Source organism: Fusarium mangiferae, assembly GCF_900044065.1.
Source record: "Fusarium mangiferae strain MRC7560 genome assembly, contig: FMAN_scaffold011, whole genome shotgun sequence".
Taxonomy (NCBI): domain Eukaryota; kingdom Fungi; phylum Ascomycota; class Sordariomycetes; order Hypocreales; family Nectriaceae; genus Fusarium; species Fusarium mangiferae.
In genome coordinates, this window is record NW_024573931.1 from 614520 (window position 1) to 635258 (window position 20739).

A 20739-nucleotide genomic window follows, 5' to 3' on the forward strand; every position below is an offset into this window, starting at 1 on the left:
CTCAATACAGGGCATGCATGACTCTCAGGCAGCACCAGCTTCACTGACACCTCAAGGGCAAGGCAAGGTACGTATCTTGGTCACTGGGTTCGTTGGCCTTGACGACTTGACAACATAGCATCAACTCTAGCTCTTGTCTTATAAAATAGTTTCATTCGCTTGCTCGTATTCCCCCCTCTTGTCTACTATCTTTTTTTTCTTCCCCCCTCATTTTTCTACCGCCGACTTTTTAGCAGTGCTTCACAGCCAATACTTACGTGTACCGCTGTGGCGAGGTCAAATCGGGCACGTGCTCATCACTCCATCAGGATCTAGAACTTGGATCAGCATCTCCGACTTTTTTATATATCGTTCTTCGTCAACCCGTCAAGGGCGATTAACTCTTTTCGCTGTTGGGATAGCGTCTAGAATGGCATCGCAGCGAACGTCGCAGACTCCTCCGCACTTGGACTCGGAGAGCGTGACGAGTGGGCAAACGTCTACTTCGCAGATGCCGATGCATCATTACCCTGAGGATCAGCGACAACAGCAGAATGCAACGCCTTATACGGACCGCTCAGAGGATGATCCGCCTCCGAGTTACACTGTAGTCGACAATGAGGGACCTCACGCCAATCCGTTTGACCTGCTGCCCACCAGCTCATCCTCCCTTGGTCTGCATCCCTTCAAGGGGACTTCCAACGACAAGGTAGTCTACTATCTCGACAAGCGTCTTGATACAGACCCTGAGTTTCTCGAGCAGCACATATCAGAGCTTGCCAAGGAACCACCAAGACCATACGTTCGCATCCAGGGTGTAGACCGCAAGTCCAGCAAGGATGGGATCGACTTTGACATCCACATTGAACTCACGCCCCTGCTGTATCAAGAGATGGCAACTCGTCGTTCGTGGAGACGCATACGCGCCGTGAACAATTTCGACAAGGTGCGCCGCGGGACAGCGACTATGACACGCGCACCGGGATTTGGGGGCAGCGGACCGCCTGAGGAGGGCACGCCGGGTGTTGCGCAATGGTGCTATCGATACTGTGCGAGCAGAGCCGGTCTAAAGGTGTTTGTTCTAGAGCGGCGCTTGACGGGCTGGGATTTCGCCCTCGTGGGGTCTAGACTGGAGAGTCTGGTGCGGGGGACGGGATATCGTGGGGAAGTCAACATTACGTTTCCTACGACGAATGCCCGCGTTGAGATATACAACCGCTGCCTAACCAATCGATGGCGCCTCACACGATGGATTGTTCTTCTCTTTTATCTTACTCTTCTGTGGATATTCACTTGGCCGTGGGTGTCGCTGCGGACGAGGTGGTACGAGACGGTATTCGTGGAGTGGTCGCTAAGTCGCCCTGACAGACAGGGAACGCTACGATATGCATGTATGAGTGAAGATCAGTGGTTCAGACTCTGGCGACGGCCCATTGAGCAGGCGATTCAGACGAGGCGACGAGGACGGCTGAGCCGTGATGATATCGTGGACGAGTGTGTGGCGCCCGGGGCTGAAGATTCTGCAAGAGGAATGAGAGCGGGATTGGAGGTGTTGCAACGAACGTTTGGATGGGGAGGAGATGGAGAGGGGAGTGGACGACATTCGCCTTGTATTTGATGGTGTTTGGATTGGTGTTGGGGGCATTAGATTGAGCTCGCTCCTGGGTTTGCATGGAAGCGTTGGCGTATCAAGATTGCATTTGCTTGCATTGGTTTTTATTTATGATTCATGATAGTTATTCCCAACTCAAAATGTTATTCGTTTATGTATGAGCTGTTGTTCTGTATTATGCTGTTTGGATATGAACTTCTTATGTTGTGAATTAGACCACCACAGACACGACATCACTAGGTTCCAAGGAATCCAGATGGTAGCGGAGGGTCTTATAGTCTCATAACATACAAGAGCTAAACACCCAAGAGTAAAACTGTTTCCCTCAGCTCTAATTAGATATGATACTGACGAATTTGATGTTTTGAGCAGTGGTCCAGGGTAACTCTCTTATTATCTTATCAGCCCCTCCACCCCACCAATGTCGCTCACTCATCATCTACACATCCCTTACCAATCTCATTCATCAAGTACAAGTCTTATACCCGTCACTCTCTCTTTCGGCATTCATCGCATTTCATTTTGCAGAAAAAGAATAAAGGCTTGCATATACAGCCGCCACGATGACTGAAGCCGAGATGAGTTCCAGCTCAAGAAGAATACTGGCTGTTGCCCTTGAGAATGAGACAGCAGTTTTGTCAAAGTTGGTGAAAGGTGAGTTTACTTTGTTGAGATGTCCCGGTGGCCATCTACGAAATACACACTAGCACAATTCACGACAACATTCACTAACACGTCGCAGACCTCACAGGATCAGCCCCAGAATCACCAGATCCTTCCCTCGGCATCGCAGGCACAACTCATAGCCTCGCCCTCAAAACACCATACTATTCCACTACAGTTCCCATCTGGCTTGACCTAATCGCCTCACCTTCTGAATGGTCAGAGTCATTTCTCTCTCCCGAAGCCGCTGAAGTGCTCGCCGTGTTAGGGGGTGTAGTAGTAGTCTTCACCGCTGGTCCGATTTCATCATCCAAGGACCACCCGGCAAAGGAACTAGTAGAGCACATAGGCAAAGTCCTGAAGAAGGGACTGGGGGGATGGGAGTGGGATGGCGTAGGACTAGCTATCGGCGTGGGAGGAGATGGCAACGAAGAGGAGTGGGATGAGATCTGCGCCGAGGCCGGATTGGAGTTTGTGTCTCTTGGAGGAAAAGGCGACACTGGTCGAAACGAATTTGGCGGTATGTTGAATCTGTCGCTCACAGCAAGTTACTAACACGGACAAGAAAAAACAGGAGTTGCGCGAGTAAAAGAAGCCCTCGAAGCAAATGACTGGTCTCAACTCGAAGCACCACTATCGGATTCCGAGTTTGGTGACTTTGAAACGAGCTCAGCCAAGGCCGATGAGGACGACAAAGAATTAGATCCCCAAAAGATGGGCTTTGGCTTCGATAAATCAGACTTTGAAGGTCTACGACGCGCCATATGGGAGTCCAGCCAGGATGTTGAGGAACCTTCAGAACCCAGCAAGGCAGAGACCAGCAAGGAGGGTGCTTCTGGGGGAATTGGGTTAGAGGAACTGGATGAGGATGAGATCGCCAAGATCGAAAAGATGATGAGAAAACTCCAAGCTGTGAGGGAAGCCGGCGAGGGGATGGGAGAGGAACAGAGGAAGAGAATGGCAGCCAGGGCTGTGGAGGAGGTGATGAGAGATCTTTGAGCTGCATAGGCATCGGGCGAATCTCTCCAAGGCGAGGTGATTCCTGAAAATGTTTGTCACATCATTTCCAGATCATGATGAACTCTAAACCTCCCATATCAGTAAAATGCCCATACACCACCGCGACTCCCAGTCTGCCAAAGTTGACCCCACAAGTGGCACGATAGCTAACCTTGATCTATGCCGAGTCCTCTGCGGCCGTCAAGGCATCGACATAGCACGGCTCGCTTACCGTGCCGTTGCACCATGGTCACATCGTACAACTCAGATCGTGATCCACGGACCAGGTCTTACGTAGTACATATCCAATGCTGGCGAGACCCTTTGGCTGGTATGTATGAGACCCAAGTCTCATGGCATTCGACAAGCACCATGACATTGGTAACCCAAAGTTCAGACACGCCTCGGTCCATTCAATGGTCTGTAAAGTTACTGACAGTGGTAACACTGAGTTGAATAGTCAAAGCATGTTGCACTCTCAATCCCACATGTCTTTCCAGCAGACACATCTCCCAATTTAGACAACATGCACCGCATTGTGGCATCAGGTAACCCGCTCAACCTTGTGCCGTTATAGTAAAGTTTTTGTAGATCGGCATGGATCGTGACATCCAGATCACCGGACTCAACATCGCGGTGACATGCTCAATAGCTCCGTAGATAGCTTGGTGGTCTTGGTCGGTGTCGTAGCTTATGCAAGGGAGAGATTCCGAGATTCTTCCAAAGTCGCGGGCGTCGACTAATATGTCATAGCTTGTTGTTAGTAAATAAACTTGTCCCCTTTCTTAAATCGACCGCTTGAATTGACGTGACTCGATTCATGGAGTTGATGATCGACTAAACGGGGTCACAGTTCAATTGAGGCCGGAAAGAAGCGACCCCGGGTCCAAGGGTCCACCGGTGATGCTGGTTAAGCCAAATTGAGACCGCGGTTGAGTCAATAGTGAATCCCCTGAGATGCCATGATAGACGACGTCAAAGATCTTAGACGCCCCCATTTTGTCAGTCTGGTCCGTCCCACAACCCTTGTTTGGCGCATGTTGACCAAACAGGGGAGCGACTCACGTTTCAGCGCGTCTTGCTAGGTAGAGACGTAAACGTGCTCAGCCGGGGCTTCAGCTGTCCTTCAAGCGGTGCAGCTGAAGGGCATGATGCTGAGAGCCCCATACCTGTTAGCTAGCATGAGCCGCCAAGCTTGGCATGTTACCAACAGCGTCTGAGAATTCGTATCATTGTCATGCCATGTCTGGACAAGTTATTCTTAGGATCTAGGGATGCTCTGAAGGGAGATATCTCCTGAGTGGTGCATACCAATTCTGCAACAGATGGTGAGAACTGAAATCAAGTGGTCAGCAAACGCGCTCGACGCGCTGCCATCCCCGTCATGGATGCATATGCATATCGTCTCCAGTATGAACTTTGCCGCCATTGGTAGGATTCGTGATTCGTCATGCAGGATGTCGGTTGGACTTTTCGGATTTGGTCAGAGGATTGATAAGTCAGTGTGACTGCGGCCAGGGGTCGGCCAAACTCGATCGACAGTAGGGTTCATCGAACGGTGCTCATTCTTGTCTGTGCTTTCTGACCTCAGAAACTGGGAGCATGAGAGCAAAAGTCTCTGGTGATGAGGTAAGACGAATAAATAGCAATGGTTCATTCGTGGTGCAATTGGTTGAATTGTTCATCAAGAATCCTCAAGCTACTTCGTGGTGTTGTTGTCGAACACAAATCCACCAACCATAAGCTCTCATGATATTCCGGCATTTATGCAAGCACAATTCAGTGGGCAGGGTGCATGCTCTCAGCTTCAGGAACACAACTGCCTTGACCAGAGCTCAAAGAAAAAGGAGTTTAGGGCGATTGACCCCCTAGACTTGATCGGGTGAGGTAAAACTCCAACATTGGTGGACCCAATGGCATGTGGCCGCCTGGCGGAGACGTGGCTCGACGGTGGTTGGCTCTGTCATGCTGATCCTGCAAGGTATCATGCATGCCCCAGATGCACCTCCAGGGGTCTAAGTCAGGGGTAACGGTGCCAAAACTGGTAAGTACCAAGCTGACGATGAAAACAATTCGACATGCATCTTGTGTTTTCTGATCTATCATGTCGGATCTTTTATGTCACTCCGGACGCGCCCGGGAAAAGGGTCGGATCCGGCAAAAGAAAACATGTCTCTGAAGCACCATTTTCCTGTCATCCATCAAAGGATGTTGTGTGTGTCAATGCTTCATGCTTACTGTAGTAAGGTCGAGACTTTTCGTATTACAGCCACAACCGTCGAGGCTTTGTTATGGTTAGATGGCGGTGGCCGTAGGACCGCTCATCGCTGAAGCCGATAGTCTCTGGATAGTTTCATTCTGCTTCCGTTCAATACACTATTCATTGTTAGCCAAGTCGGAATAATCTGGTGGACGCTAAAGTTGCCAAGGCGCGACCGACCTTTGGCCCCAATGTCAGGCTGATTTTGCTTGAACAAGCGTCGATCGCAAGTGTTTCGCACAAGAGAACCACGAGAAAAGGGGTCAAGAGAAAACATCACACAGTAAGCCGTGTTGTGGCCCACCAGATGACGATGGATTGAACTACTGCAGGAACAGGGTCTCAGCATACACACCTTCGCAGCAAATCCCGAACATGCAAGTCTTTCATGCCAACGAGACATGCCGTGGCGTGGTGGCATTGCTGTGGTACGATCCTTCGCTGGATCCTTTGATGCAGGTACGAGTACAATTCAGGAAACCCGTGTCATGATTGATGCTACCGACGATATCGGAGGCTTATTTCTGAAACGAAAGACAGAGTTTATGACGATATAAACCTGACCTCGAAAATTGTAGCTTGCTTTGTGAAAAGGTTCTTTGAAAAGAGCTAAGGATCCCAAGATTCCGCAGAGAATGTCATCGCGTTCCCCTTTTTGGATCCCCCCTGCTATTGTCGACATGGGAGTTGTCGGAACGTGGATCCAACAGATCTGACGAGATTGTTGAAGAAGGATGAGTCAGGATCAACGATGCGACTGGCGAGGCTGACTAGCATAAATCAGCATCTTGATGGGAATTCAGGATGCAATTGTTCCAATTTTCATAATTGAATAACGAAAAAAGCTATGATCCAAAACCATGGGTCGTGTTTCTCGAATTCTCGAAACCAATTGTGGATCAAGGGAGTCAATTGGCTGTGCCACTTACCATTCAACAAATGCAACCAAAAATTACCAGCACCGGTAAAGATATCGCGCCTTCTCTTGGGACAGCGCTGAGAACCGATAAGAAACCCCCAAGGAAGTGCGACCAAGTTGAAATCCATGAGGAATGGATTTGTCGGGTAATTGAAGGGAACCCATACTACCCTGACTCTTGTAATGGAGTACTGGATAGCCTTGCTGAAGCCCGAGTCAATACTGGTCTCCCAATACTGGACTGACAGAGGTTTTCGGTGACAGTCATGTGTACCGGTAGCCTTCGTCAACCGAAGACATGACGTCAAATGTAGTACAGTATCAGGGCGGGTTGAAGGTGCGAGGTCGAGATATGTGGCTGAAGGGACAGAAATCCCCTGAAGCTGTGGATTTGCTATTCGTAGCCGAGGGAAGGGCGGGACACGTGCCATATGTTTGATCTTCACATTGCTCATGCGTCTTCTTTCGGTAAAAGTTTTGAATATTCACATCGAGAGGACAGGATTCGGGACTTGGAGAACGTTAGGACTAGCAGCAGGGGCCTGTCCGAGACGCCAACTGCCTGTTACCAGTCATCATGCAGTCATTGGGCCAGTTCGAAATCTTGCGGGATGATAAACCGATGGCCCGGGAGCTTCAGTTTCTGGCTGAGTCTTCCGGCTGTCATGTTGCGGGTCTGATGATCAACATCCATCATGACAAGTGCTTTCGACCATCAAGCGCGTCATGTCGTATTGGTTGCTGTAACCTTGACAAACAGGTTCGTCCGGTCTGATTCGAGATGACTTGACCAATATCAATCTCGGTATTGAGTAGAGCAACATGATTTGATAACGTCATATAAAACTAGAATCGAGATGGCCAAAAAGAAGTGTGGCGCCAGCTGAAGCTATCTGGTGACGCCTTCCCTCCTCGTCAGACAACGGTTCGATAGGGTAAGACCGGACCGTTTCTCGGTTGCCTATTTTGGCAGGAAGAGCTAACGTCAGGAATGGCGGCCAATAAGGAGTCAAGTTATGGAGGGCACAGCACCCTTTTACCGCTCCGTCTTGGGGGCCGTTTACTTGTCGTCCCCTAAAACGATCCCACTATTTTCATTGGCGCGTACCTTGCATTAGTGTGCACAGAGGAATGATCCAATTGACTCTGCATATCTGCACAACGCACGTCTATGAAAAGCTTCATCTCTGCACAACTTCACCCAAAGAGCCCACCTCTGCAAGGACCTTACCCCTGATGCAGGTACCGTGCCCTACCGATGCTACCCAACTGAGGAATAGACAAACTCTCATCGACGCTTCAACTCCACTCCCGTACTTCCGACCATTCAAATTGTGCGTTTATTCAGGTCCTCGCCGCGTCCTTGCGCCTGGTCTTGGCCGTGACTTTTTGGTGTATCCATTTACTACAGCCGTCAGCCACATTGAATTCTTTGTTGCATGATGGATACCCTGGTCTGATGTCTGGGACGAGAACGCCGATCGTCTCTCACGATGCCAGTGCCAGTGTCGGACGGATCGAACTTAACACAGACTCAGAGTAGCGAAGCCAATGTGACCTGGCAAAAACAATATGAACTCAAGAGAAGCAAAAATAATTAGAGGTTCATGATTGACAACTGATCACACGTCATGGAAGCTGAAGCACAAAGAAAACGCACAGGTAAAGATGCCGGCCACCCAGAGTTAACTCTTCCCCAACAGCGGCAGTCTCGCGGGGCCCCTGGATGCTGATCCAGGGTTTGAACCACAAGTTCTACCCGGCCTCTGAACTTTCACACTTGCCAATTGTGGCATGTCTATTCCTTCAGGCTCACGGTTGGATGCCACCCAGTCCAGGGACGGCACTGATTTAGCATATCTTGGAACTATCTGACGGACCGAAGTCCGGACAAGTCTGGGCCAAGAGGCAATTGATACGAAGAGAAATCGAACCGGTCACGACCGCTGGATGAATGGACAAATGGATGGATGTCTTTGTTCAGTGCGTTGGGGAGCTGGGATGTTTGTGGTGGTGTCGGATGTGGACTCCAAGCACGGCTTGAGTGGGTGTGCACACCAGTGGTTCTCGCCAGTCACTCGTCAGTGGTTCGTTGGCAAAGTCTTCGTGCAGTTTTGGCCCGCTATGGCCTGCTTTGCTACTCGCCAACAGGCCCCTCCCTCGTACACAATGTGCGGGTTGGATGTGACACGGTTGGCTTTTTCCACAAGGAAGGGCCTGTCCGATGCTGAGAATCAGATGTGATGGGCGAACAAGGACGAGACAAATTCCTCATCTGGAAGAGATCGCTTATCTGGAGGTTACGCTGCTGACTTCAATTGTTGAACCAAGAGACAAGGCTGAAAAGGAGGCCAATTGTGAGTTACCCTTTGTGGCGACACGACGAGCTATTGCTAGCTGATCTCACAAGTTTTGGTTAGTTTGTGCTAACTTGGGCACATGCTGGCGTCGGGGTGTAAGGTGTTTGAGGCCTTCGTTCTTGAAGGAAACTCACGAGTTGAGAAGAGTCAGACTGGCTGACTTTGGGGGCAGCGGAACCAGGGGGTAAAAAGAGAAAGACGATGACTGGCTGGGCTTGGGATCCATTGCTGGGCTCGGGCGACTTCAGGGCTGCAATGCATCAACCCCCTGTCGTCCTCACCAACTGCAGACCAAACACGGCGGCGCTGTGGTTTGTAACGGTCCCGTCGCTGCCCCTTGGCGCGTTAAGCTGCTGTCTACCCTCCACCGAAGCGCATCACGCCCGCCCAGTCAGGAGTCGGAGGTACCTGGGGCTAGGTAACTCAGTCAAGCCACTACTCAGGTACCCGCACCTCTGTCTTTGACGCCAGGATACATTGAGTCGAGGTTCCATCCTTTTTCCCTTTTCCCAGTTTCTGAGCGTTTTAGCACGGCGCCGTGTCCCCACACTACCTGCTAGTGGTGGTACCTTGGTCTGAGTCCTGTACCTTTTCTCCGATCGAGGTGCCCGCCCGTGGAGGGGACGGCAGCAAGAGGTGCAGGCAGAGGTGCAGGACTAGCCACTAGGTACAGACAGGTAGGCCTCTAGACTCTGTCGGCAACGGCTCTTCTCCTTTGAAGACTCCCCCCATCCCGTCCCCGTGCCCCGTCCGTTTCTCTTTTCTAACTTGCATCTCCAGTCCACACTCCTTGTGACCGCTTCTTCCGCTTCTTCTCCCTCGTCTTTTTGCTCATTCTTTTCTTTCCTTCAGTCACTCTCTTGAATTATTCAATCTTCAAGCCAATCTTCGGTTCCCGTCACTCTTTCCGGGTCCGTTCCTTTCTTTAGGCTCTACCAAGCTCAAACAGCTCTTACACCAGGATCGTTCCCACGTCCACAACGTTTTTAAAACGCCCAAAACCGTTCGAGACCGGCACATCCGCCATCACGATACTTTATTCTTACCTCCTTTTCTGTTCTGCAGATCAAGGAACACACTCTTTATTTGAACTGACTACCGTGTCATTCACTACGCTCCTTTACCGACTCGTCGATTTTGGCACCGCCGTCTTTTCTGTCTGATAATCCAGCTCACTTGAACGCGTCTGCATCAAGTATAATCGACGACAACCGCTTTACAGCATCCGATTTCGACCGGTTTCATTTATTTTATAATTTCAACCTGCATCTAGTGATCGCATCTCGCAATCTACTTTTTAGCAATGGCCACGGAGATTGAACACCCCATGGCCTTGGGCAATGTCCCCGAGGTCACCACACCCAACTCAACATCTTCACCATCTGTCCCGACCCCTGTCTCAGCCTCCATGAAAAAAGAGACACCATCTCCCTCTGCCGCAGCCGCCAACAATGCTTCACGACGACCTCCCCGCAAGAGCACTCTCACCCAACAGCAAAAGAACCAGAAGCGACAGCGTGCTACACAAGATCAATTAACAACATTGGAGATGGAATTCAACAACAACCCCACACCCACTGCTACTGTCCGTGAGAGAATTGCCGAGGAAATCAACATGACCGAAAGGTCTGTTCAGATTTGGTTCCAGAACAGGTATGTGAGAGAATGAGACTTGCAGAATTTCGCTGACAGCAGTAGACGAGCAAAGATTAAGCTGCTGGCCAAGAAGAGTCTGGAGACTGGTGAAGACATTGACTCAATTCCCGAGTCAATGCGAGCCTATCTCGCTATGCAGGCCATGGAATCTGGCAAGGGACTCGGCGGAAGTTATCTCGGCCGTACTGGACTGCTCCCCTTTGGCCACGGTAACATGATGCTCGGTGGTGACCAGGGAGGTCAGGGTAAAGTTTGTGAGTATTTCGACCCATCACGTAAACGGTTTATTAACTGAACAGCAGTGATTCATCATCTTACCTGCCGATCCCTCAGCATTGGAAAGTGGACTCGAGTTGGACAAAACACGATGGATCTCATCATTTTCTACTCACCCGACAAGTGCACCATGACCTACTACATCAACAACGAGCAGGCCGGCTACAAGATCGAGTACCCCTTCTCCTCCATCAAGAACATCTTCCTCGAGAATGGCGAAGGAGACCCAACCAAGCTTGGGGGGATTGTCATTGAGTTGAACAGGCCCCCCAACTTTTTCATGGACTCATCTCCCACCACCAACGGATTCTTCCAGTGTGGTGATTTCACAGAGGATCTTCAGGCTACCCAGTGCTTGGTTCACCACCTCGGCGGAAACCCCAAGGTTCTCAGTGGCCAGCTTGCCAAGCTGGTTTCTCTCGAGTCATTCATGAACCGTCACAACCCTCACCCCTACAACGACCCTCACGTCCTCTCCGTCTCGGCTCCTGTGTCCCCGACCGCCCGACCCTCATCTCAGCCCAGCTTTCAACCTCATGTCGGCATGTACCAGGAGCAGTGGGGTATTCACCAGATGCACTCTGGCATGCGTCCTGGACCTGGCCACAAGCGTCAACGTTCGCGATCAGTTCCTGGACCTGTTGATTTCGCCATGTTCCAGAACCAGCCGATGCCTTCCTTCTACATCCAACCTCCTGGAGAGATGCCTCCTCCTCCCCCCCAGCACAACCCTCACATCTTTGCGCCTATTCCTCAACCTCCTGGAAACAACATGGCTCCTAATCTGCGCATTGATACACAGGCAGGATTCGGCCTCGACATGCGTCAATACCCCATGTCTGCCACCACTGCTTCTCCTGCCGAGTTTCCTCCCAGCCCAGGCTTCTTCCCCCCTGGTCCCGAAATTCCTCAGTCGAGCTACAACACACCTTATAGCAATGGTTTCCTGTCACCAATGGTTAACCCCGACACAGGTGTTCCCACTTCTGTTTCTCCTCTCCCATTCAACAGCCCTGGCGAGCCTTCCATTTTGGAGCAGTCCCCTCCCATGTCAATGATGGGCCGCCCTGGCTCAGCTGATTTGTATCCCATGAACGACGGATCTTGTGCTGTTTCGGAGGATGGAGCGAGCCTGAATGAGATGTACTCTAAGCACACCATCAACCTGCCCATGCACACAACCTCGCCTGGTTTCGTGCAACACCAACAAGCAGATCTGGACATGGATCAGCTTGTGCAGTTTGACGCAGTTGACCCCTCAAGCCTATCCCCCGAGGCAATGCCCCAAGCTCACCAAGGAAACTAAAAGAGTATAGGGCGGGTACAGGTGTTGGTGGTGTTTTGTAGTATGTCAATCATACCAGGGCGTTTGGGCAAATTATACCATTGGGATTTCCTTTTCTTGTTTTCCGCCAGCTTCATATAGGCGACTTTCCTTGTCATCTTCTCAATTCTACCAGACCAGTATTGACACTGATTGTGTCAGTTTGGTCGATTCTCCCCACTACGGCCATGAATGAACTTGCATGACGATACACTTCTTTGACATCGGTCATGTATGTCGGGCACAACACAGCGATCGTATAACTCTTTCCCGCGTTGAAGTACTTTCATTTTAAATCTTTTACCGCGACTTGTTTATTTCTTGGGTGGTCTTGTTCAACACTTTACAACCGACGACCCTGTCATTCGGCTTCATTTCCTTGAGCAGCGTTGCCTGACCACCGCACGCTGTCCTGGACTTAATCTGCATACACATTGTCTTTGTAAAAGCACAGATGGTGGTGTTTAATATTTCGATAGCTTGTTTTCTTTGTATCACGTCGAAAGTTGGGGAGAAGCCCCGGCGGCTTTTGTTAGGTTCATTTTTCTAATGGTGGGCTTTGGGATATTTTCTTTGTCTGTTGTGCTTTGAGGCACATTGGAGTTTATGAGCAGCTGGGTTGCTGTCCTCGGTAGGCGTCAATTGAGACGTGTACTTCAAGGGAAGCCTACAGTTGGACACGAAGGCATGGGTATTTTTATAGGGTGGAATTGTTAAATAAAATGGGGTTATGTTCACTGTGTTTACCTGTGTGATTGACTTTTGTGATTGTGCGACGAAGCTTGAAGCGCTTAGTGGCAGGCTGTGTGAGTTGTAATTGCAGGGACGGATGATTCGGAGGTAGGATCGTTGTTAGAGATGTTACAAGGCGCAGTCTTGGGTGACATGTCAACGGACTCCGAAGGGACCGTGAGAGGCAGAAGTGCAGAGATCAGCATGGCTGAGTATCTGACAGGTTGGACGAGATGTGCAGATGTGATTCAAAGGGGAGGACTTTTATAAACAAGCAGAGTATCATATCGTCTTATAATCACCACATTTATGAGCTAGAGCATGTACCATATTAATGAGTTGCCAAGATGGATGGATTAAAGGTTGGTCATTGTCTTATAACCCAAGTCGTGACGCGGCTCACTCGGAAGATGTGGGAGAGTAACAACGAACCGTGTAAGAGACTTGTACCACCAGGGCTGAGCCGCGTATCCTCGAGTACTCAAGCCCTCGAGTCTTCACCTGTTTATCTTCTCCTCACGGTCTTGATACGGCTGCGGATCGAGCTGCGTATATTTCGAGGCGCAGTGAGATATGATTGGACTTGGATTGCACGTGTGATAAGTGTTGGCCAGCCTTTCAAGACAAGAATAGACTAATCTGGGGTCTGCTTTGAACAAGTCACTCAGTGTTATTTCCCCAGGTCTGCAATCCCCAGTGTTTTTAGGTGAAACGGGATTCAATGCATGAGCTTATTTTGTCGCCAGATTAGATGGCTTGATTTAAGCTACGAGTTAGCGACTTGGCTGGAATTAACGGTGCCAATCAGGCCGAGCTTGTACGACGCAGAGTCTGTTACAGTACCCGCGGGCAGCGAGGATTACAAGTGGTGATGAGTACAATGCTGCGCCTCAATACACCTCGTCATGCTTGCAAAGTTAATTCGTGAGGGGACTATCAAGACACGACGAGGTTCCGAAGATCCGGATGGGATGAATTGTTAGTGAAGGAGAGCAGTAACTACAGTGAGTTAATGGGTGATAACGCTTTTAATGCGGAGATTGAAGGATTACGAATGGCAGGCGTAGCTTACAGAATCATCCTTGGCTTGGAGCAAAGGCCGCTTCGGGCTGTATACGATCCCGTTGCCCAGCCCAGCTCAGCCCAGCCAGCCCAGCCAGCCTAATAACTCAATTCTGACAAAACATCCACATTCTCCAACTCCTCCGCAAGTCGACTTATTCTCTCATTTTCTTTCTTCTCTCCTGGATTACAGGGAAACCTTTCCTAGGTATCATCTCGTTTCAATACCGCTCCAATCTAACTGAACCCGGCGCGTCCCCACGACCACTCCACAGCTCCAACGTTTGTTCCAGATGCTGCCGCCGATTCAACGGCCTTAACATGGCTCCTCCATACCCCAGCGATAATAGCGGGCGACGTCCTTCGCAACCGAGAAATGACACCGATGGTGAAATAGCCCGTGATCTCGCTGCTCTCGATGAGCGATATCCTCGAACTTCGACCAATTTCTCGAGACCACGGAATACAGGTCGCTCTTACACAGACCCCAATAACGATCGCCAGCGACGATCTTCCGATGATACAAACGTGAGATCTGGATCGAGGTCCAGAACTAGACGACCTGATGAGGGTTCTCGTCCGCGAGCGAGCGGCCCTTATGAACTGCGACCGATTCCTTCGAGGACAGAATTGTCGACTGACCAACCTCCCGATTCTGCGGATCGAACCGATAAGGAATTGACCTCGCCGGTTGACAAGACCAGTTTTGGGTTCGGCGGAAACGGTAACAAATCCTCAGTGCGCGCCGATATTAAGAAATATCTCCAAGAAAGACGTCGGCGAAGAATTGGACCTGGCGCAAAACCAACATGGAAAGATCGCACTAAAAAACAGCTTGGAGAGTTTCACCAAAAGGTCATTCTCGAGACGATTCTTCGCCAGAAACCACTCGAGCCTTTACCCGATGGCCGTCATATTCCACTCAATCCACCGCAGCGAGGTGCCAATGGTCTTATTGACGAGCGTGCAGGAAAGCCATACTGCAGCAATTTCATACGGTCAAGTCGCTACACTATCTACGATTTCGTCCCGAAACAACTCCTCTTTCAGTTCAGCAAGCTTGGAAACTTTTACTTCCTTGTTGTTGGTACTATTCAGATGATTCCTGGTCTGAGTACTGTCGGAAGATGGACCACTATCGCACCTTTGGGCGTATTCGTCGCATTCAGTATGGCCAAGGAAGGATGGGATGATTATAGGCGCTATCGACTTGATCGCGTGGAAAATCGAAGTGAGGCTTGGGTTTTGACGGATGGAACTGGGGAAAAAAGCCGTGTTAGACACGCGGAGAAAATGAGGAGGAAAAAGGAAAAGGCGTCTGAGAGTGGTGAAGAGCACATGCTCGATGATCTCGAGTCAGGCACCACCGGTACCGCCAAATTGGGTGGAAAGGGAGATTGGACCTCGGTACAATGGCAGCATGTTCGTGTTGGCGATGTTATTCGATTGCGTCGAGATGACCCCGTTCCTGCGGATATTGTGCTTTTGCATGCTACCGGCCCTAATGGCATTGCGTACATCGACACCATGGCTCTTGATGGCGAGACGAACCTCAAGAGCAAGCAGGCCTGCCCCTTGCTCGCCGAGCGATGCAACACCCTCGAAGGACTTCGTGCAACACAAGCTACTGTCGTTTCCGAAAACCCCAACCTGGACCTTTACAGCTACGATGGTCGAGCAACAGTCGACGGCGAAACTCTACCACTGTCCATGAACAATGTCGTTTACCGTGGATCTACTCTCCGGAATACGGCCGAGGCCCTCGGTATCATCGTGAACACAGGCGAGGAGTGCAAGATCCGGATGAACGCCAACAAGAATGTCCGCGCCAAGAAACCCGCTATGCAATCAGTTATCAACAGGATGATCATGGTCCAAATCTTCATCGTTCTCATGCTCACAATGGGTCTAACTATTGGTTACTACCTGTGGAAAGATCGAACTGAGGATTTCGCTTGGTACATCAGGCGATCTGGTGTCTATAATGGCAGCGTCCCTTTTAAGGAAATCTTCTTTGGGTTCATCATTATGTTCAACACACTGATTCCCTTGTCGCTGTATATCAGTCTTGAAATTATCAAGCTGGGACAGCTATACTTGCTTAATGATGCGGACATGTATGATCCAATATCTGATACGCCCATGGTTGCGAATACAACCACTATCCTCGAGAACCTGGGTCAAGTCAGCTATGTCTTTTCTGACAAGACGGGCACTCTGACAGAGAACATCATGCGTTTTCGCAAAATGTCGGTCGCTGGTGTTGCTTGTCTGCATGATATGGACGTGCAGAGAGACCAGGAGGAGATGCGCCGACGAATCGAAGAGTCGGAGCGACCAAAAAAGGGTAAAAGCAAGGCAAGCTTCTCTGCGGCAAAGAACACAGGCCATGTCAAGACTCTCGACGGAAACGATGATACAAGTGGAAGCGGACCTCGACCAGAGCCTATTCGAACCATGTCGACAAGATCTGCAAGCCACTGGCAATCCACTGTCAACACAGCTGAGAACGCCGACATGAAGACAGAAGATCTCCTTGATTACATTCAGAGGAAGCCCAACACTGCTTTCTCACGAAAGGCAAAGCACTTTTTGCTATGTATTGCTCTCTGCCACACTTGTCTTCCCGAGAGGACTGATGATGGCGACATCACATTCCAAGCTGCCTCGCCCGATGAACTTGCTCTTGTTGAAGCTGCCAAAGATCTGGGATACCTGGTCATTGATCGGCCTGCACAAGCTATCAAGTTGGAGGCCCGAGATGCAGATGGTTCTTTGTACACCGAGACGTATCAGGTGCTGGATGTGATTGAGTTCAGCAGCAAAAGGAAGAGAATGTCGATCATCATTCGCATGCCTGATGGACGCATTTGCGTCTTTTGCAAGGGTGCTGACAATGTCATCATGCAGCGTCTGAAGTTGAGTAATCTCGCCGAAGAAACTGCCAAGAATATCGGTCGTCGGGCAAGTCAGCGACGAGCTTCTCGGCAGGACCAGGCTTTGCAACGGATCAACTCTCAAAAGAGTGTCAGTCCTTATGGCAGCCCCTATGGAAGCCCTCGCAACAGTTTTGGTTTATCCAGAGCTGAATCGTCTAATCGAGAAGGTCTTAGATTGAGCTTGGGACGACGTTCCACTGATCTGAAGCGTCTGTCACAGCAGCTTGCCCGATCACCTCGCACTTCAACCGAAATGATGAGCCCTCGACAGAGTCTTGCCCAAATGCCCTCATTCGACGATGCTGAGCGCAAGATTGACGAATCAATGGCCGCGAATGAAGGCGCCGTGTTTGAGAAGTGCTTCCAACACGTCGATGACTTTGCCAGCGAGGGTCTTCGAACTCTTATGTATGCTTACCGGTACATTGATGAGGACTCTTATCGCACTTGGAAAGCAAAGTACAGAGAGGCTGAGACAAGCTTGGTCGATCGTCAAGAACGCATCGAAGCCGCTGGAGAGCTTATTGAGCAGAGGTTCGAGCTTGCCGGAGCGACGGCAATCGAAGACAAGCTTCAGGAGGGAGTCCCAGACACCATTGACAAGCTGCGCCGAGCCAACATCAAAGTCTGGATGCTTACGGGTGATAAGCGAGAGACGGCCATTAATATTGGTCATTCTGCTCGTGTGTGTAAACCTTGGTCAGAGGTTTACGTTCTTGATGCGACTTTGGGCGAACTGAAAGAGACGATTACTGCGACTCTCAATGATGTTAGCCGTGGCATGGTTCCGCACTCTGTTGTGGTTGTCGATGGACAGACACTCGCCAAGATCGACGAAGATGATGAGCTGTCTCTTCTTTTCTACGACCTTGTTGTACGTGTTGACTCTGTCATCTGCTGTCGAGCTTCTCCCTCGCAAAAGTCCAACCTCGTTCGCTCGATTCGAAGATATGTGCCTAAGAGCATGACTCTGGCAATCGGAGACGGTGCGAACGATATCGGTATGATCCAGGCTTCTCATGTTGGCATCGGTATCTCTGGTCGCGAGGGTCTACAGGCTGCTCGAATTTCAGACTACTCGATTGCCCAATTCCGATTCCTTCAGAAGCTGCTTTTCGTTCATGGCCGGTGGAACTACATGAGGACCGGCAAGTATGTGCTTGCAACTTTCTGGAAGGAAATTCTGTTCTTCATTGTACAAGCTCATTACCAGCGCTATAACGGATACTCTGGCACTTCACTGTACGAATCATGGAGTTTGACCGTCTTCAACAGTGCCTTTACGTCACTTCCTGTTATTCTTCTCGGTATTTTCGAGAAAGATCTTCGTGCAGAGACGTTGATGAAGGTTCCAGAATTGTACACTTTTGGACAGAGGAACCTCGGATTCAGATTCTCGCAGTACTTTGCATGGATGTTCATGGGTGTTGTGGGGAGTTTTGTGATCTGGTACTTTACTTGGTGCGTTTACGATAAGATGTTTTATGATCGGGATAACAGTATCTTTGCGATGGGCATGGTTAGTTTCACTGTTGCTGTCATCTTCATCAACATCAAGCTCTTGTAAGTTCTCCAATGCGCGTTTTGAGCTGTACTGACTGCTGCAGGATCCTTGAAGTGCACACCAAAACTGTTGTGACCTTTGGTGGCTGTCTGATATCTGTCGCTGGCTGGTTCTTGTGGATGCTGGCCTTATCAGGTATCAAACCCAAGAGTTTTGGCCCTTATATTGTCCGGGACACTTTTATTGATAACTTTGGCCGCACACTACAATGGTGGACGCTCGTGTTGCTTGAGCTTATCGTGCTCATTGTGATCGATCTGGTTGTTCAAGCTGTTCGACGAGTCTACTTCCCCGGAGACCAGGATCTGATGCAACGGATCGAGAAAGATGGCAATGTGGACAAAGTCTTTGGAGATGGAAAAGACGTTGAAGAAGGCGACGGCGAAGCAGAGAGAATTCTCTCCAACCAGCCAACGCCAGGTGTTGACATAGTACAAGACAGGAGACATCGTGGGAGCCACGATGATTATCAACCGAGGTTCACAGCGACAGCAGAAGAGAGGGAGAACCCAATGGAGCAATGGCGGGGATGAAGGAGTTTCTTATGTTTAGTATATCCACGGATGATCAAGGTGCCTCTCACGGGAATGGCTGGACTACAGGCGCTGGAGTTGGGATGGGACTGCGAATTGGTTAGTTATTGTGAGCGTTCGTATGACGTATTGTTGCATTGTTATAGTGTATCGGATGAATGAATGAATAAATACCGCGATATCGCACATTACCAAGGCTTGCTATATTTGCTATCTCGATGTTGTACAGGGCTCCCCGCTTCGGTAAATGTCTCCCCGATTCCCCGGACTTATCAATTGGTCCTTGTTACATGAGACACGCTACGGTGAGCTTCCGTCATCATCAATCCATTCCGAGTCTTCCATTCCGGCCGCTAGAATTAAGGTCATCGGTGTGATTACCGAAGCACGTGGAGAAAGATCAACAGTGACCTCGGCGCAAGGTGAGATATCTACCGTGCCTCTTTAATACTACGTCCCCCAAATCCCAGAGAATGTGAGAACTCACCGTCATTCAGTCTCTGTTTCTAATTTATTCGCCATAAAAAATATCGAAATGGGCGCTGCTTGTCCTCCGGCGACACAACCGCCGCCGCTCAAACCTGTTCCTTGCGCTTCTTCGCTACACCCGGCATTTTTCACAGACAGGTTCCGAAGAGCGCCGACTTCTTTGACTACGGGATCGGTTGCTAGTCCTGTGACACTGGGATATGTTTATCAGGAAAGTGAGAGGAGAAAACCGAAGCTATGAGACTCTAAATGGAGGATCGGAGACAAAACCGACGATTTATTTGCACATTCGGGTGAAGATAACCCAGCGACCAAGGATGAGACGCCAAGTGTTTGGGGCGGTGGATTACGACACTTTTACACGATTAAGACAACATTGAGAGATGGATTGATATTGGGGTATCAGTTTGATTGAAAAGAGGACTTTGTTGCATAATTATACCCTTTTGCCCGGGTTGTCCGTCCCATCTGTTCGCCTAGGAAATACAGTTTCAACAAGAAGGAAATATTAAAAGGAATGGCTCCGCGCTCAAAAACCCTACCTTAACCAGACCCATTCTTGATAGCAATCACAATAGCCATGATGATGAGGAAAACTACGAGTGCCAAGAGTGCCATGAGCTTGACGTTCTTCCACCACATCTTGCGCTTGAGGCCACGACTGCGCACGCGGAACTCTCGCGCGCTGCCACCAAGACGGTCCGTCTTATCAACCAGCAAGTCCAGTCTTTCTCCGCGCTCAAGAAGACTCTCAATGTTCTTGGTCATAATCCCCCTAACATCGTCGATCTCGCGCTTGGCGTTTCCGATGGCATCGTCGCGACCTCCACTTGTAGTACCGTACTCGATCATAAGAGACTTGAGTTCCGAGTTGAATGATGCTGCGCCGTAGTTGGGCATGTCGGAGAAGTCAGTGCTCTCGGGAAATTGCTGCAGGAAGCGCTTGCGGATTTCGAAGAGATAGCCGAATGGCACGCGACGGCCGAGTGATGAGTCGGCGATGACGAGGAATGTTAGACCGCCTGCGGAAGGGTAATCACGATGTTCAGATGGAGATTCGGAGACATAGTGGATTTGGTGTTGGCCGTGGGTGTAGGTGAGCTTTTGAGGGTTTGTATGCTCGATCTTGGGGAGGATGAGGGAGGCGAGGGATGAGGTTTGGGAGGAGGCCGATGTTGTGCATTCTGAGAGGATCGTGGTATTATGCGCGATACAGGAACTGTAGATTGTTAGCTGTGTTTGTCAATATTGATGATGATTGACGCACTAGAGTAGGGGAGTCGCAGGAGTCGATGACGACGCCATGATGGGCGAGTCTGCGTCCGAGTGTTGATAAAGTGATTGAGTGGTGTTGAAGATGAAGGCGATTCAA

At 50.0% G+C, this 20739-nt stretch overlaps 5 protein-coding genes across 5 annotated transcripts; 4 read left to right on the plus strand and 1 right to left on the minus strand.

The window, feature by feature from the left end:
* Nucleotides 1-409: 409 nt before the first annotated feature.
* On the plus strand, nt 410-1597 carry FMAN_10021 (uncharacterized protein; the record flags this gene model as incomplete). The annotated part of the gene is made up of 1 exon (XM_041820648.1): nt 410-1597. One exon carries the CDS (start codon nt 410-412, stop codon nt 1595-1597), a length of 1188 nt encoding a protein of 395 aa, XP_041686507.1.
* Nucleotides 1598-2154: 557 nt separating this feature from the next.
* FMAN_10022 (uncharacterized protein) lies at nt 2155-3253 on the plus strand (the record flags this gene model as incomplete). Its single annotated transcript, XM_041820649.1, has 3 exons — nt 2155-2245; nt 2334-2774; nt 2820-3253. 3 exons carry the CDS (start codon nt 2155-2157, stop codon nt 3251-3253), a joined length of 966 nt encoding a protein of 321 aa, XP_041686508.1.
* A 6842-nt stretch (nt 3254-10095) lies between these two features.
* Nucleotides 10096-12030, plus strand: FMAN_10023 (uncharacterized protein; the record flags this gene model as incomplete). The annotated part of the gene is made up of 3 exons (XM_041820650.1): nt 10096-10445; nt 10491-10702; nt 10751-12030. The coding sequence occupies 3 exons, from the start codon at nt 10096-10098 to the stop codon at nt 12028-12030; spliced, it is 1842 nt and encodes a 613-aa protein (XP_041686509.1).
* Nucleotides 12031-14163: 2133 nt separating this feature from the next.
* On the plus strand, nt 14164-18878 carry FMAN_10024 (related to ATPases; the record flags this gene model as incomplete). The annotated part of the gene is made up of 2 exons (XM_041820651.1): nt 14164-18344; nt 18389-18878. The coding sequence occupies 2 exons, from the start codon at nt 14164-14166 to the stop codon at nt 18876-18878; spliced, it is 4671 nt and encodes a 1556-aa protein (XP_041686510.1).
* Nucleotides 18879-19910: 1032 nt separating this feature from the next.
* Nucleotides 19911-20672, minus strand: FMAN_10025 (related to vesicle-associated membrane protein 722; the record flags this gene model as incomplete). Its single annotated transcript, XM_041820652.1, has 2 exons — nt 19911-20586; nt 20635-20672. The coding sequence occupies 2 exons, from the start codon at nt 20670-20672 to the stop codon at nt 19911-19913; spliced, it is 714 nt and encodes a 237-aa protein (XP_041686511.1).
* Nucleotides 20673-20739: the final 67 nt, after the last annotated feature.